The 16,456-nt window shown below is 37.8% G+C and overlaps 1 protein-coding gene across 5 annotated transcripts in view; it reads right to left on the reverse strand.

Moving 5' to 3' along the window:
- The window catches only part of NBN (nibrin), a 51,926-nt gene extending 35,798 nt beyond the window's left edge, over positions 1–16,128 (reverse strand). For 2 of the 5 annotated variants that reach the window (XM_043601332.1, XM_043601335.1), the window contains exons 1-5: positions 15,058–15,866; positions 14,191–14,321; positions 12,484–12,632; positions 11,867–12,026; positions 9,212–9,315 (exon numbers count right to left, since the gene is read on the reverse strand). In XM_043601332.1, the coding sequence (XP_043457267.1) occupies positions 9,212–9,315; positions 11,867–12,026; positions 12,484–12,632; positions 14,191–14,321; positions 15,058–15,187 (674 nt within the window). In that variant the 5' untranslated portion in view covers positions 15,188–15,866. Of the gene's footprint in view, positions 1–9,211; positions 9,316–11,866; positions 12,027–12,483; positions 12,633–14,190; positions 14,322–15,057 lie in introns of all 5 variants that reach the window. The other 3 variants (XM_043601331.1, XM_043601330.1, XM_043601334.1) reach the window with 3 other exon arrangements.
- Positions 16,129–16,456: the final 328 nt, after the last annotated feature.

The following is a 16,456-nucleotide window of genomic DNA, read 5'->3' on the forward strand; positions in this document are numbered from 1 at the left end:
GGTAAGCTAGACTTCATTAAAATTTAAATTTTCTGCTCTGTGAAAGGCGATGTCAAGAAAATGGATGACAAACCAGCGACTGGGAGAAAATACTTGCATAAGACACATTTGATAAAGGAATGTTATACAAAATATACAAAGAACTCTCAAAGCTCAACAGTAAGAAAACAACCTGATTAACAAATGGGCCAAAATCTTAACAGCTACCTTACCAAAGAAATACAGAGATAGCAAATAATGAGATACTCAACATCATGTTATCAGGGAAATGCAAATCAGAACGAGATACTGCTACACACATAAGAGAATGGCCAAAATCCAGAACACAGACACCACCAGAAGCTCATGAGAACATGGCATGACAGGAACTTTAATTCATTGCTGGTGGGAATGTAAAATGGCAAAGTCACTTTGAAAGACAGTTTGGTACTTTCTGACAAAAACTAAACCCATCCTTACTGTACAATGCAGCAATCACACTCCCTGATATTTATCCAAAAGAGCTGAAAACTTATGCCCATACAAAAACCCACACATGCATGTCAACAGCAGCTTTATTCCTTTTTTTCAAGTTTACTTCTTTTGAGAGAGAGTGTGAGAGCGCACAAGTTGAGTAGGGGCAGAGAACAGAGAGAGAATCCCAAGCAGGCTCTGCACTGTCAGCACAGATCCCAATGTGGAGCTTAAACTTACAAACCATGAGATTGTGACCTGAGCCAAAACCAGGAGTTGGACGCTTAACCAACTGAGCCACCCAGGTGCCCTGACAGCAGCTGTATCTTAATTGCCGTAACTTGGAAGCAACCAAGATGTGCTTCAGTAGGTGAATGGATGAATAACTGTAGTACATTCAAACAATGGAGTATTATTCAGCACTAAACAGAAATGAGCAATCTAGCTATGAAAAGACATGGTCAAACTTTCAATACATATTACTAAGTGAAAAAAGCCACTCTAAAAAGGCTACCTACTGTATCATTCCAACTATATATGACATTCTGTAAAAGGCAGAGACAGTAAAAGATCAGTGGTGGCTGGAAGCTGGGGGAGTGGGAACAATGAGGGTTTTCAGGGCAATGTAAATACTACAATAATATAATGATGAATACGTGTCATTACACATTAATCAAAACCCACCACATGTACAACACCAAGAGTAAACCCTAATGTAAACTATGAACTTTGGGTGATTATGATGTGTCAATGTAGGCTTGTCAACTTTAACACATGTGCCACTTTGATGGAGAATACCCCAAATGGGGCAGGCAATTCATGTGTAGAAATGAGAGGTACGTGGGAAACCTCTGTACCTTCCTCTCAATTTTGCTATGAACCTAAAACTGTTCTAAATAAAAATAAAACCTTAAATAAAAATAATTTACTAACACAGCATGGTGATGAGGAGGAGACAATGCAGGACAGGGGAAATTCACAACCTGGACAATTAGTCACTAAAAAATCAAGAATTAACCATCTGCAGAGAGCAAACAGTCAATGTAGTAAAAATATTTTGGTCATGAGGATCACCATCCCACATTTAAAAAAAATTTTTTTGAATGTTTATTTTTGAGAGAGTATGAGCAGAGGAAGGGCAGATAGAGGGAGAGACAGAATCACGAGCAGGCTCCAGGGTCTAAGCTGACAGCACAGAGCCCAATACAGGGCTCATACTCATGAACTGTGAGATTATGACTTGGGCTGAGTTGGATGCTTAACTGCTGAACCACCCAGGTGCCCCTCACCATCCCCCATTTTAGAACTAATTTCTTTACATATTTTTTCTTCCCTTAGAGTCTTCCTTGGCCACATACATATTTCACAAAGTCAGCTAAGTCATGATTAAACAATTTTTTAAAAATTCTGATAACTGATTGAAACCACAAATGTACATGTTTCAACCTGCTACAACAGATGTTCTAAAATTATGATTCCTAGAACTTGCAATCTCAAATGAGCTATCTGCGGGCAAAAGCTGACTTAGCCAACAGGATGAAATGCAACCCACTGCATTACTCTGATTTTTCTAGATAAGTGACTTTAAAATTCTATTTACTTTTTTTTTTTTTAACGTTTATTTTTGAGACAGAGAGAGACAGAGCATGAATGGGGGAGGGTCAGAGAGAGGGAGACACAGAATCTGAAACAGGCTCCAGGCTCTGAGCTGTCAGCACAGAGCCCGACGCAGGGCTTGAACTCACGGACCGCGAGATCATGACCTGAGCCGAAGTCGGCTGCTTAACCGACTGAGCCACCCAGGTGCCCCTTTATTTACTTTTAAAGTTACACAGAGAATAATGAAAACAATTTGTGTTAAATTTTTTTCTTTTTTTTTTTTTTTTAAAAAAAAAGGGCATTTGGGGCACCTGGGTGGCGCAGTCGGTTAAGCGTCCGACTTCAGCCAGGTCACGATCTCGCGGTCCGTGAGTTCGAGCCCCGCGTCGGGCTCTGGGCTGATGGCTCAGAGCCTGGAGCCTGTTTCCGATTCTGTGTCTCCCTCTCTCTCTGCCCCTCCCCCGTTCATGCTCTGTCTCTCTCTGTCTCAAAAATAAAAAAAAATAAATAAAATAAAAAAAAAAAAAAAAAAAAAAAGGGCATGAAGCTCAACACGACGCTTGAAATCAGACCCTGAGATTAAGACCTGAGCTGAGACCAAGAGTCAGAAGCTTAACCGACTGAGCCCCAGGCGCCCCTAAGAAAAATTTTTAATATGCCTTTTATCCTCTCCCTTTTAACAAGAATTCTCCCATATTTCACTCTTCTTTCAGCGTGAAAGGCAATTAACACTTCACTTACACACAAGGGCTCGTTTACGAAATTAGTATACACAGTAATGTTAACACTGGAAGATGGAGCCATACCCAGGCAAAAATGGTACGTACGTTCAACACATACATATGACTAAAGAGATGTGAGAGTCTTACTGCTTTCCAATGACATAAAATGATTTTTAAATTATCTACATACACCATTGTGCTATTCATACTTTCTTAATTCTGCCACAAATAGTGGTTTATTGTACCCAAAGATCAGTTAACTGTAGTTTAGTTCAATAAAGAGTGAACATTTGTTGGAGCACCTGGGTGGCTCAGTCTGTTAAGTATCCAACTCTTGGTTTTGGCTCAGGTCGTGATCTCACAGTTATGAGTTCGAGCCTCCTGTGGGGCTCTGCACTGACAGGGTGGAGCCTGCTTGGGATTCTTTCTCTCCCTCTCTCACTGCCCCTCCTCTGCTCATGCTCTCTCTCTCAAAAATAAACATTAAACGAAGAAAAAAGAAGCGAACATTTGTTAAACCTTCAGCCAGGCTCCTAAAGACAGGAGCGTGATACGCCCTTTGTTTTCCCTGATGGCACTACCAGAGTCCTAACTTTAATGTGTCATTTTTCAGTATCTGGCTCTTCTACCAAGTGCCATAAAGACAAACTGTAATGCTTTTTGGCTCATCATTATATCCTCAGGTCTATCTTGCTTAATTCATGGTAGGCATTCAGAAATATTTGTTAATAAATAAACTGATAGTACAAAATATAAATTAAAAACTCATCTAATAAATTAAAAGTATAAACATCCCTCAATTTCCTCAATATATAAATTTGACCATTAAAATTCTGGGACTGGACAAAAACATAAAAGACTCAAATATGGAGAACAAACTCTTAAATATGGGTTGCTGGAGGGGTTGTGGGAGGGGGAATGGGCTAAATGGGTAAGGGGCACTAAGGAATCTTCTGAAATCATTGTTGCACTATATGCTAACTTGGATGTCAATTTAAAAATAAAATTTAAAAAAATAATAAAATAAAATAAAATAAAATAAAAATTAAACTTCTGGAACTGAAGGGGTACCTGGGTGACTTGGTCAGTTGGGTATCTGACTATGGCCCAGTTCATGGTCTCATGGTTTGTAGGTTCAAACCCTGTGTCGGGTTCTGTGCTGATGGCAGAGACTGCTTTGGATTCTGTGTCCCTCCCATCTCTGCCCCTCCCTCACCTGTACTCTCTCTCTCAAAAATAAACGTTAATAAAAAACTAAAAAATTCTGGTACTGAAAAAATGTATTTTAGTTTTCTTTTAAAAACACTGGGAAATTTGAGCCACTCAGTAAGACTGATCTTAAAAAAAAATACATCACTGTATTGTGAAGAATCTAACCAAATGCTGGAGTCATGTACAATACATATATATGTATGCATATGATGTATAGAAACAATTGATAATATAGTGATAAATAATACACTATGTTCTGAACTTTACATACCCAGAGAAGTCTTTTTCTCTTTAATAGTGTATGGATGAGAACAAGAAAGGAAACTAATAATAAACGTGAGAAAACTTGGGGCGGCTGCGTGGCTCAGTCTGTTAAGCATCGGCTTCAGTTCAAGTCATGATCTCAGTTGTGAGTTCAAACCCTACAACGGGCTCTGTGCTGACTGCTCAGAGGTTGGAGCCTGCTTCGGTTCTGTGTCTCCCTCTCGCTCTCTGCCCCTCTCCCACTCGCACTGTCTCTCTCAAAAATAAATAAACACTAAAAAAATTAAAACAAACATAAAGTGAGAAATCACTACTAAAAATCAGTATTTCTGAAGCAATACATTCTAGAAGTTTTAAAGCATTTCTGAGACTACAGTGATTTGACAGCTAGTAAAAACTTTGGAAAAGAGTAAATTAACTTGGGAGAGATCAAGGTCTCTGAATACTAGGCTACCACAAATATAATCTAATCTCCATTTTCTATAATGAAAAAATTAAAACAATTTGGCCCACTTCTATGGAAGCTTCAAGAGCTACAAATAGTTATGTTTTATTATATAGTAACTACTACATATAATTCACAAATTCTATAAAGTATTAATCTAGAAATCCTGACTTTCCCTATGTACATTCTATGACTTTTTAAATTCTTTACATCATCTTCAATAAATTTCATCTAACTCAAAGCACATCATCTTCATTTTTGTCTCGAGATTATCCAAATACAGAATTTTTCTCAATTCACATATAATTCTGGCCAAAAATACTGTATCTCAAGCCACAATGTTCATTTGCCCAACATCTGGATGGCTCTTTATTTCATTAGTCCCATAGGCATATGTTCATGATTTGTATAAGAACTTACTATACAGCTTTCTTTTGGTGATCTTTAAAAGGCTTGAATTACACTGACATACACAACTTGTAAATGTGAGGTTTTATCGCCAGTAAAAAATTTCTGCTGTATGTTAAATTTCTTTGCCTTGAATTTTGATTGATTACATACAGTCAACTCCATAAACTTCCTAAACTAAGACTGTTTCAGACTAACATGTTTCTTGGGTCTGATTATTTGATTACAAGCCAACAGCCTGTTCCTGTTTCTTGGATGTGGGCAGAAGACACAAGACTCCTGGGTCAGAGACAAAGTGAGCAGCAAGCCTCAGCGTATTTGTAGCATATCTCCTCTCAGACCAGTCCTGTGGGTACAGTATAAAAGGCACAAACAGTAAGTTGTGTTACAGGAGAGAGGAACACTGAACTTAAGAATTCACTCAGTTTCACAGCAAGCTATAAGGAGACCTGTTCTTTGTGTCTGGAGGGACATTACTTCTTCCCTCAAGGCTTCTCACTGCAAACCATGAGAAATGGTCTGGGTATAGAAGGTGGTCAGGGCCTTGTATTCTTGGCACATTCAGCAAGTTGCATATGAATGCATATACTAATTTTCTCCCAACAGTGTTTTCCCAAACACAATGCTTGTTATTTGAAATATAGTAACTGAGAGGGCACTCCACAATATGAGAGACTAAAAATTAAAACAAAAGGTAACTCCTTCTCTTTTCTAAGGGGTCATTTCTTAACATTCACAAAATATACAATATTTTAATGAGCTTCCTTTAATAAAGTATAAATAATCAAAATTCAGTACTTTTAAATGGAGTCTTCTAAAAATGACTTCATCAGCATTGGTATTTTGATGACAATACAGGCAAGTAAGATCTCACAAATCATGTCAGGTACATGAAGCTTAAACTCTGTCTTACTCTGAATAAGTAGCAGTGCCAAGATGAAGACATAACCGCACTAAATAGAATTGTACTTTTTGTTAGGTTAAAAATATACTTCTTACTCAATTTTTTTTCAAAGTTTATTTATTTAGAAAGAGAGAGAGAGGGAAGAAGGGAGGGAGGAAGTAGGGCAGGGGCAAAGAGAGGGAGAGAAAGAGAATCCCAAAGCAAGCTCTGTGCTGTCAGTGCAGAGCCCAATGTAGGTCTCAAACTCACAAACCATGAGATCATGACCTGAGCCAAAACGGAAAGTCAAATGCTTAACCAAATGAGCCACTCAGATACCCCAAAACTATACCTCTTATTTTAAATCCAGTGATAATGCTGTTTCAGAACTAAGAGGTAGTTACATTTTATTAAAGAGCCACAATTTCATAAACCTTTTGTAACCCATCCTATTTAATATTTAAATTTAATCCTTTTTCTATTTGATAGTTGAGTATATAGTCAAATAAGACTTCAACAAGGATATCAGAATGGATCCCAATAGGTACACAAATCTAGTAAGGCAAAAAACTACATATTTTAAAATAATATTAAAATTTGATCAGTTGCCATTATCAAACATGGCTAATGTAAATGCTTTTCATGGTTAACAATGAATTAGAAATTACTGAATAACCTTATAGCTGAGAAGTTTTATTATAGTCATCTAAGTTAATAGAGTCACAAATTAAAGCCAGAAAAAATTATGACGAACCTAAATTCAAAAACAGATCCAGGTTAAACACACCTAAGTGAGTCTGAACAATAAGTAGAAATCAATGACTAAACCTGAAAACTTCAAGACCATAAAACATGGATTATCAGTAGTAGAAACCTATCAGACCCCTCCACTCCCAAGTAATACAGAATTAATAATTGTTTATTATCTGTAGCAAAGATCATTACTTATAGGATTTATTGGGTTCCCTAGGAAGAATCACAAATAGGCTTCAGGGAAAAAATGTGATTCTGTTGAAATACTTTGCAAGTTGGTAGTACGTAAGTGAAGTTTCTAGAGGAAAGACTAGTGTTTTGTTGCTCTCAGAGGGGTCTAGGATTCAAAAAAGGTTTTAGAATCATCTATTTTAATACCTAAGGACCTCTTTCTAGAGTCCAAAAACAATACATTATCAGTTAACCTCAATATAAAAGAAACCTCCCAAGGGAAAAATAAAAACAAGGAGAAATGTCTTTCAGTTACTTTTAAAAGCAGATACATAAAAAAAATAAAGCAGACACATATTATCAGATATAAATAGTCCCTAAAACACACACACACACACACACACACACACACACACACACACACACACACACACACACACACAAACCTGTGTTGGGCAAAATAGTTTATGTAACGATATTTTACAAATACTAATACAATTCTTAACTTGCCTAACATTTCAGATTTTTAAAGCCTCAAATACTCAAAGTTATCCTACAGAGATTCAGATGAGCTTATAAAGTATACCTATTATGTCATAAAGGCTATAATCTAGAGACATATATTTTAACCAAGCATGTTCATGTGCTAGGTTGACTAAAAACACCTACTCATTTTTACAGTCACCAGCAATTCAACCATGCAATCTGAAAATAAAAATCCAAACATCTTCCTCCTCAACTGTAGCTTTATATTACTTCAAAGCATCAGAAATACAATATATATGGTAGGTAGATCCTTTAGTCTGGTGGTTCACAAATTTAGCAGTTATCTAAAATCATCATCACCAGCATCATCATCATCATAAAAGTTACTACGGATCCTACCAGATATTAATGCAATTAGGAACATTTCTTTTAACAAGCACCTATCATGGTGCCAGGCAACATCCTCAGACTCTGTATACTCTATTACTTAAAATAATGCCACTCCTAAATACTTAAATACAGGACAAATATTAATCTCATTTTTCAAAGGAGGTAACTGATGCTCAGAAGAAATAAGCTCATTCGCAAGGCCACAGTGCTATTAATAGTCTAGCCCAGGACTATGTGACTCCACAGAATGACATTGCTGCACCACACAGTTCCAGGAGTCCTGCATACATGATGCCAGGCACTGGAACATGTGGCCTCTGGACTGTACCTCTGTGCCATTTGCTGTCCTTCAACTATTTTGTTTAAATACTGGCATATATGGGAATGCACGCTGGTGCAGCCACTCTGGAAAACAGCATGGAGGTTCCTCAAAAAACTAAAAATAGAACTATCCTACGACCCAGCACCTGCACTACTAGGTATTTATCCAAGGGATACAGGTGTGCTGTTTCAAAGGGACACATGCACCCCCATGTTTATAGCAGCACTATCAACACCCAAAGTATGGAAAGAGCCCAAATGTCCATTGATGGATGAATGCATAAAGAAGACGTGGTATATATATACAATGGACTATTACTCGGCAATCAAAAAGAATGACATCTTACCATTTGCAACTACGTGGATGGAACTGAAGAGTATTAGGCTAAGTGAAATTAGACAGAAAATTTGTCAGAAAAAGACAAAACTCATATGAATTCACTCATAAGAGGACTTTAAGGGACAAAACAGATTAACATAAGGGAAACAAAAATAATATAAAAACAGGGAGGGGGGCAAAGCATAAGAGACTCATAAATATGGAGAACAGAGGGTTACTGGAGGGGGTGTGGGAGGAGGAGATGGGCTAAATGGGTAACGGGCATTAAGGAATCTACTCCTGAAATCATTGTGGCACTACAGGCTAACTAATTTGGATGTAAATTAAAAAAAATAAAATTAAATAAATAAAATACTGGCATATATGTCACATTTGTTTCACTCACTGAGATTGAAGACAACAAACCGTTCTTTACATACTAACAAAAAAAACTTTGTAAAATTGAACACTATATCCTGAAACAGTCTTTAAGAGTTTTTATGTTTTACATTTATATGTTTTATAATTTATGTTAAGACTACATAAAATCAGTGCTATCACATTCTGTACATCATATTACATTTAAAATGCACAATACAGGAATTTCCAGGTTGGTGAACACATGAAGGTACAGGGAGGGTGGTGCACCTGGAGAGGGCGTGCAAGCTCCTTGCCCTTTCCCCATACCTTGCCCTGTGCATGTCTTCATCTGGCTGTTGGTTAGCATCCTTTATCATATCCTTTAATAAACTAGTATAAGTTAAAAATATATACATAGGATATACCTTTCAATTTGTGGAGGCTGTTTATTGGTCTTAACTGCTTTAAGAAATTCAGTAAAATATTCTGGCTTTACAATCGGACGTCCACAAATGAGTGCACATATTGTCTGAAAAGAAGAAAACATATGTGAATACATACACTCATGTTCTAGCTTTTCTTTTTTTTTTTTTAAGAAACTACAAAGGGGCTGTTCTATTATGTTTTCCCTTTCATCTCTCTAAATTTATAAAGGAGCCACAATCTATAAAATTCAAGTCAATATTTGGCCACTAACTTAGTTTTAGTAATACAAATCTCTATAGAATGACTTGATTTTAAGAAGCCACCAATTACAATATTAATTTAAAAACTGCTTTGGGGAGGGGGGTGCCTGGGTGGCTCAGTTGGTTAAGCATCCAACTTCGGCTCAGGTCATGATCTCATGGTTTTTGAGTTTGGGCCCTGCATCAGGCTCTGTGCTGACAGCTCAGAGCCAGGAGCCTGCTTCGGATTCTGTGTCTCCCTTCTCTCTGACCCTCCCCTGCTTGCACTCTTTCTCCCTCTCAAAAAATAAACATTAAAAAAAAATTAAAAAAAAAAAAACCTGCTTTAGGGAAGGCAGAACATAAGATATAAATCAATTTTAAAATGTATTCCAATTTAAAAGAGATTAAATATTAAAAAGTAGATCGTAGGACTAAGTCTATCAAGTACCCTAGAGATAAATATGAGTTTTAAGACCTTTTCTGCCTAAAAAAATGCCTTTTGAACAGATTGTAACTATGGATTCAAGTATTTTTGAGAAAGTAAATAAAAGTAACAGTTTGGGGAGGGATAAAAGCTCAAGATATACGGAGATCAGGGAGGGCGAGGGTGGAGAAACCGCAAATAGCAAGTGAACTAAACTATCAACATCAAATATATCAAAACCTGAAAAAGATTAGAAAATACCACTGAATATAAAAATCAAGATTCATCATAACTTTAGGAAATAATCCAACTGAAAAATTTCTAAATATGTTTCTAATAACAAGAGGTAGTACTTAAATATGAGAAAGCAGCTTAGGGTGTCTCTCAAGAATGAAATCTGAATACACCAACCTCAAATGTGAGTGAAATAACTGACTTCTGGCAGGAAGCAGTGATGTGCAACTCACACTGGACTGAGTAAGCTCCAATACATGTGATCCTGGGCAAAGGATTTAATTGGTCACGCCTTAGTTTCTTCTTCAGAAAATAAAAATTGAACTGAATGTTCCTTAAGTTTCCTTTGGGTTCTGACATTTAATGATTTTAAAAATATAAGGTAACTTGTACTTTTGGATAATTTACCCCCAAAAGAATACAATAACTAGGTTTTCTCTTTTGGCACATGACTGATCAAAAGTATTTGAAAAAGAACTGCTCTACAAGTCAATGATGGTGTATATCCAGTGACTCTCTAATAACCGCTGCCATTAGTATCCCACTCACTGGAATAGTGTGTTCTCTGGTGAATGAATGCTAGTTCCAGGTATGTCACAGACTCAGTAAATCTCTCTCAAGACCTTCCAACTGCCTTTGCTCTTATTTCATAACCACCAAGTGAGTGCATGACTACCTAAGTTTCACTTCTCAGGTACCTTAATACCTCCAAGAGGCTTGTGTCCCCTTAATACCTTCAAGGAAGTCCACACATAAATATGTGGTCACTATAAAGGTGCATCCTTATGGTAAGCTAATAAATGGACGTTTTGATTTACTAGCATAAATCGGTACTCAGGAGGTTAATCACTCTGAATTTATAAATCGATTTCATAAACTTGCAAAGATGGAATGATCCTTGATCAGAGATAACCCCACCAACATAAAAGTTTAACCTGAGGTTCAATCTAAGCAGCAAGTCTTTCTCTATGATACCTGTTTAGCTAAAATACATATATTCTAATTACATTAAATATTAATGGATTTTTGCATCTAATAAAGGAATCTAAATATTTTTTGCTTTTCACTATAGATACTAACCTAAAACAATCCCACATTATCTATAGTCAACCTGTTTAAAAGGAGACAAATCACCTCCCAATGTCATTCTTCAATTAGCTTTGGATACGACCAAATCTGATGAAGATGCAAAATCTGAAAACACACCAAAATATATCACTGCTTTAATGAAGAGTTGGCACCTTCTAATGGTGTGTACCTACATACATGTCTCTAGATTGTGAATATAATATTAACTGATAAGAACTTAGAAAGTCTGTGATTAGGGCATTATACAAAACAGAAACTAAGTAAGAGAGCATGAGACCATGAGATGAGCTAGAGGAAGACAATCTGATAGAAGAGACTAGAGATGCTAACTTCGGGGACTGGCAGTTGACTTCCATCACTTTGCTTTTAGACTGAAGATATCAACTATAAACTAACTTATTGGTGAAAAGTATACCATGAGTCATTTTTAAAATGCTAAATCAAAACCTGAAATATAATTTTATGTGCTTTTGCTTGTCTCAAATAATAAACAAGTTACCTGGAAAGTCATTCTAGCCTATATGGTATACAAACGCATGGATTAGCATATATAAATCCACAACTAACAGCCCTGATAATTGTAAAGTAAACGGCTTGTGTATAGTGGGAGAGTAAGCTTAAATTCAAGAACTTATTTTAACATAATAACAAGGCATTCAACCTACTTTAATGGTAACTTTGACTGATATCATGACAAGATGAGTACATTCTTCTGTCCAATTGTTTACAGTAAGTCCTCCAAGTTGCAATATAGCTTGATTTAAAGCAGTTTTCCCAGAAGCATCTAAACAAGAAGAGCATGCAACCAAAGCCTCATATTCTACTCTGTAAATGAGAATAAGTTACATAAAGTTGTATTATCATAACTCCAGAAAGGGCAACTTATAGTACTGTAAACTTTAAGCTCATGTCACATTGTGTTATTTTAACTTTTACATGTTATTAAACTTCCTAATTTATTAAATTATCACTTCCTAAGTCTTAAGTTGCACTTAGGAAAAACAATGATCAAAGTTAACATTATACTTTCATTGATGTGGAATCAAACAAACGTAGCTCCCATTAAGGTCCTCGGAGACCAATCACACTCTTATTCACCCTTGGCACTACCTATGATTGGCAAAGAGCACTAACCACACATGATGCAAAGTTCACTAACATGCTAAGAAGGAACTAAATTAGACGGTTTTCAATTTATTATCTATAAATAACGTGTCCTTTAAAATTTGAGTAGTGCAAAGCAAAGCCATCCATTTTTAGTATCAATTAAAAAAATCCTTACCTGAATTTACTTTCAAACACTCCAAAAGTAACTCTGTCCCCGGTCTTCAAAGCTTGGGAAAAGCCATTCTGCATTTTTTCCTCATTAACAAAGGTACCATACTTGGAATTATCTTTTATTGTCAATATAGGAATTTCATCTGTTTCACTCTGGGGGAAAAAAAAAATCAATACTTAATTTAAAGTCTTTTACCACTCAGTAAACACAATTCTCAGGGGGGAAAGGTTTCAAAATAAAAAGCCGGTAACTTTTGAATAGGTAATTGATAGATGGCTAACTTCCTAACACATTAGGCAATAGTTATTGTTTTGGTTACCTGCACAGAATCATCACTCAGCTAGAAATTAATGGCAAATGTCTTAATTCCAGGATCACCCCTCTTAGAACATGCATTTTTGTAAGTCAGTGGAGATTTTTCTGACCCCTGAATTTCACACATTTGACAATTCCTTGTTTTTGTATAGTCTGTTTCACACGACAGCTTCGTTCCTAAGGGGTTTTTTTTGGTTTTTTTTTTTACATTATCAAAGTAACATAGTAAAAAATGGTCCAATGAGAAAAGGGTAGAGTCTCTAACCTGCAGTAATAATTTTATTTTCCCTTTAGGAATTTTAACAATAATCTTCTTCTATACCTAAAAGAATACAGACACAAAACCTAAATATTACTGAACAGATACAGCATTTGATATATAGTCTTTGCTCAAGATAATGGCTTTTCTTCTTATTATCACCAGCATTATCATGAGCACATATATATATACATGTATATATTTATATATGTTACTTTCAACACCCAGAGTTGTAATTAAAACAACTAACCAAATAAAACAAACTGAAAGCCATTCAGAGGAGCTATGGGACATAAGCAACAGCTGTTTTTCCTAATAAAACAAACCAATTTCCACTGTGAAAACCTACATTATATGGGAAATGCCTATCTTCACATGGCTTACAAACTCTTTAAATAAAACAGGAGTTCTGACTTCGGCTCAGATCTCGTGGTTTGTGAGTTTGAGCCCCGTGGACCCTGAAGCCTGCTTCGGATTCTGGGTCTCCTTTCTCTGTCCCTCCCCAACTAGTTCTCATTCTGTCTCTTTCAAAAATAAACATTTAAAAAAAAATTTTTTTTTTAAATGTTTATTTATTTTTGAGAGAGAGAGAGAGACAGAGCATGAACGGGGGAGGAGCAGAGAGACAGACAGAGAGGGAGACACAGAATTCGAAGCAGGCTCCAGGCTCTGAGCTGTCAGCACAGAGCCCGATGCGGGGCTCGAACTCACGGACCGTGAGATCATGACCTGGGCCGAAGTCGGGTGCTTAACCGACTGAGCCACCCAGGCGCCCCCCCACCAAAAAATTTTAAATAAAGCAGGAGTGTGACAGTCTGTCACTGCTTCACTGCCAGGCTTGGCACATTGATGGACACACAGTAAACACGTAATGTTCATCAAGTAAGTATAAATTTGTTCTACTTCCTTTGACTTTCTAAATTACTACAACAGAGTAAAACATGGGAACAGAAACTTCAAATATCAAACTAAACGAGTATCATTTTTACGACTACCAAAATGTTAAGTATTTAACATTTAAAGAACACCTTTATGAAATTAAAAATCCTACAAACTCTCTCACATACCCACCAAAGTAATCCTGTAATTTCAACTCCCTTACTATATAAACTAGTGAAATAAAATTAGTAACATACCGGCATGGTTACTGAAAAGTTAGCAGTTAACACAGCATGATTTCGACTGATTGACTGATCCCCTTCAATTAGAATGCCACAGTTTTTCCTTCCAACAACGTATTCAACACCAGTCAACAGTCTGAATGGTTCTATTAAAAAAAAAAAAAAAAAGTAAATGTATAGACACACATCCAGATACACATATATATGCAGGCAAATACTACAATATTCTTATTTTACTATTTACATGTTAATAATCAACTTTATATAAATCAAACTTGGGTTTTCTGGTAAAGTCTCACTGAAGAATGCAAAAGATTAGATAAATGGAAAACTCTAGAATTTTCTAAAGAGAAAACAATATTGAGCAGTGTCAATGCTTGCCCAAATTAACTTACACATTTCATTCATTACCCAACAAAAATCCCAATACTACGTCTGGAACCTGATAAATAGATTCAAAAATCCACTGGGAAATAAATGTAAAAAACTGTCAAGAAAAATATGAATATTACAGAACCTCCCCTACGAGATGGTAAGCTATGTCATAAAGCTATAGTAATTAAAATGTACGGTATCAGGAAGAAACAACATAGATCAATGCAAAATTCAGCCCTGATTTAAGTGTGTATTGGGGGGGAATTTTGTTTTTACGTTAAAGATAGCATTTCAAAAAAGCGGGAAAATGTTATTAGTTTTGTTTTGTTAATGTTGCAATCACAAACTATGGGTTGCAACAGCATTTTGTTGGAAGCTAGTAGAGTTTTTGTATGGGAACCCAGGAGTCCATCACCGGAGTGGTAGGGTAATTAGGGCGGATAAACTCGCCTAAAAGTCAAGAATGCTGGTCAATGATGATAGAGGCATTTTTGTACTGCTACCTACCTTGGCTACAGGAACTCTGAGAGCCAGCCACAGGGCACGGCTGTTCTTGGAAAGCAACTGAATCGTACTCGCCCACCAACAGCTTACGTTCTACCTCAGCACGGCTCCAAGTCCACGGTGATGCCTTCATCTTTAGTCTTTATAGTACTTACTTTCCTAACCATTCGTTTTGGCCTTCTTCACACACTGTCAGTAAACTGAGGTAGGTCTTTGGCCCATCATAATGTTGCCTAAGGGCGACACCTCATCATAGGCTACAGCCGCTTAACAAGGACTCGGACACACCAGGCAACCAATTAACGGGACATAACCACCTGCCATGGCTGAAAATACACGGCAGAAAAAAAAATCTACTTTGTCAGTTCTGATGACAAAAAGGGCTCTAAAACAAAACTGAAATTACGCTTTCCTGTGGTTGCCACTTATCCGAGTCATGGCCGGTTTTTCGCAAGATTGAACAATGCGCTCGAGACAAAGTCATCTGTTGCCATCACGCGGTCTAGCCTGCGTTAACTTCATTCTCGCGTTTCGCCAAAAGCTCGAAACATTAGAGGACGCAACAAGTGGCCGGCCAAGGCTCAATTCGGCAGGGCCTGCAAGGCGGGTCAGAGCCGGTCCCTACCCCCGACCACTAGACGGTAGGCCGGGTGAGGGACGCCAACGCCACTGACAGCCCCTGAGCCCCACGCCCCCTCCACCGCGCACGCAAAAGCCGCGTTCAAAAGCACCGCGCTGCCCGGGAAGACACCGTGGTCCCCACACCCCGCTTCCGCAGCCTCCCGGGGCGGGAACGAAGGCGGCGCCGCAAGGCGGGGAGAAGGCCAAGAAGAACCGGAAGCATCGCTCCTCGGGGCCCCTCTCCCCACGGCAACTGCTCCCGGGAAAACAGTCCCGGGGGAATCTCCCTTCCGCCCTTACCTCGGGCCGGGCCCGCCACGGGGACCAGCTTCCACATGGGTCCGGGTCTTCTGGGGGGGATGGACGACGTGCGGAAGCGTAACAGCAGCTGACCGACGTGCGCGGCCACAGCTCCCGCAATCGGCGTGGACTCCTGGACGTGCGCGCTCCCGGGAGCCGGTCCGCCTAGGAAGAGGAGGGATAACCAGGAGTGCGACGTGGGCTGCTAGTCGCCACCTGGTGGTGAAGGGATTGAACAGCGCAATCTGTATTGAAATGTGCTGTATTAGGTTACGAAGTATGGATCCCATTGTAAATAAGATTATCTAACCTTTTGTGATTGTGAATGGAAATAATTTTAAAAACTAGCTACAAAGCAACCTTGACATAGTAACCAATCATGTAATTTCATGCATTTGCGATTTCTTAGATTGCAGTCATTCCTTTGTATGGATCCAAACGATGATGATAATTATAATGAAGATAAAGATTTTACCCCGCG

The sequence above is a fragment of the Prionailurus bengalensis genome, chromosome F2 (genome assembly GCF_016509475.1).
Source record: "Prionailurus bengalensis isolate Pbe53 chromosome F2, Fcat_Pben_1.1_paternal_pri, whole genome shotgun sequence".
Lineage (NCBI taxonomy): Eukaryota > Metazoa > Chordata > Mammalia > Carnivora > Felidae > Prionailurus > Prionailurus bengalensis.